Source organism: Echinops telfairi, unplaced genomic scaffold (assembly GCF_000313985.2).
Source record: "Echinops telfairi isolate 266 unplaced genomic scaffold, ASM31398v2 ScPeMD7_18;HRSCAF=68, whole genome shotgun sequence".
In the NCBI taxonomy this organism is placed as follows: Eukaryota; Metazoa; Chordata; class Mammalia; order Afrosoricida; family Tenrecidae; genus Echinops; species Echinops telfairi.
The window spans coordinates 41494489-41496237 of NW_022103915.1; the positions used below are offsets into that span (position 1 = coordinate 41494489).

Consider the following 1749-nt stretch of genomic DNA (forward strand, 5'->3'; position numbering starts at 1 on the left):
AACTACGGAATTACCTATAGTAATTGCTGGGGGCATTTAGCAGCTTGTTTCTCTGTAAACAACGATACAGACAGTTACACTGCAGTTTCCCCTGGATTCCCAACATTACTCCTGAACTGGGCTACTCTGTTGAACTTGGGCCTCTGGTGACAGAGTGGTTACGTATTGAGTTGCTAACCACAAGTCCAGAAGTTTGAACTCACCAGATGCTCCACAGGAGAAAGATGAGGCTGTCTACTCCTGTAAAGATTTACAGTCTTGGAAACCCTCGGGAGTTCTATTCTGCCCTAAGGAGTTGCTATGAGTCAGAATCAACTCGATGCCAGGGGGTTGGAGGTTCTAATCTCAGCCCTGGTATTTACGATTCACTAATCTCTAGCAGGACATCTAACCTCTCTGCATCTTCATTTCCTCACCTGTCAAATAGGCATACGATTTCTTCTTCTGGAGGTAAGAGCTGTTCATAATGTAAAATACCTTATGGGTCTTGGGCATGCTTCTACATGCCTTTCTCTTCTCCTGTCTTGAGTTCCATGCCTTCGTCCCAGGGGGCACTTGCTGCATGGCCAGCACCGGGTGAAGATGGTAAGTTTCCTCATTGGAATATGCACAGCCACTCTGTGCGGCAGGCACTACCATGATCCCTTCCTGCCCAGTGTCACTGAAATCAAGCTTTTTCTTCAACTCCTTAGGGCAGAATGTTGTGCAGATACTTCATTATGGTTAAGTCTGCCAGAAAAAAAGTAACTGACTAATCATCGGAACGCGGGTCACACAAAATTGCTAAGTTTTTTCCTGTTTTTGGAATCGTACTATTGTAGAATCAATCATTTTAAGGTTTGGACTGGTTTGCGTTTTGCCATCCTGTAATTGTTTTAGTCCATTTTAGTCCCTAATATGTTTTAGTCCCTTTTTTAAAGTCTTCCTTCTCTGTTATCCAGATTTCAATCAATTAAGAAAGGCAACAATTCGCAAGACCCTTCTGAGTGAGAAAGCACTCTACGAAAGATCGAAGTCCCACCCAGGTCCAGAACATTTCTACGTGGGGATGGTGAGCATTCCCAAGCCCTAAGCTGGCTTTACCTCTCTTGCTTGCTGCCATGGAAGCATCTCTTGACTCCTGGCTGCAGAGCTGTGAGAAGCAGTCCTCAAATAACACTGTTGCTACATATTGCAATGGCGTCACCACGGCAGCAGTGTTTGGGTTGCTTATTCATGTATTTTTGGTTCTTTACAAAATTGCTGCCTAGATCCCTGTCTCCAGCCATGAAATGTTTTCAAACTGCTGGAGGTGCACCAGCGTGTTCCATTTTTGAAAGCAGAATGCAACAACAAATTCATGACTACCTGGCCTTCAGAACCACTGAATCACTGCGGTTGTTCCACACCCACGGAGGAAGGCGGCTTGGGCACCTGCAAAGCTCCGTGGCTCGTGCAAGGTCACCAAGCCTGAGAGGCATTGTCTGGCTCCTGACTCTCACTTCCCAGAGTCTTCCTGGTCCAAGGTCTGTCGCTCTGAGCCACCTCTGCCTCAAGCAGCTACTTTCTTCTGGGTGCTTTAGCATGTCATTTTGATCATCCGTTCATTATTTTTTCATCCTTAGTTGTGGATGTTTTGCTTTGTTGTTACTCCATGCTAGTGACGTCTTTAGCAAGACATGGGTAAGTATAGAGGTGGGATAAGCAGGACAGAGAAGGACACATGTTGTCTGGTGCCACTTCGATGAAATATCTAGACGAGGCCAATTC

The 1749-nt window shown here is 45.7% G+C and overlaps 1 protein-coding gene across 1 annotated transcript in view; it reads right to left on the reverse strand.

Moving 5' to 3' along the window:
- The window catches only part of PPP1R36 (protein phosphatase 1 regulatory subunit 36), a 26379-nt gene that overhangs the window by 9684 nt on the left and 14946 nt on the right, over nt 1-1749 (reverse strand). The window contains 1 exon segment of the mRNA XM_045288248.1: nt 105-126. Within this exon segment, the coding sequence (XP_045144183.1) occupies nt 105-126 (22 nt within the window).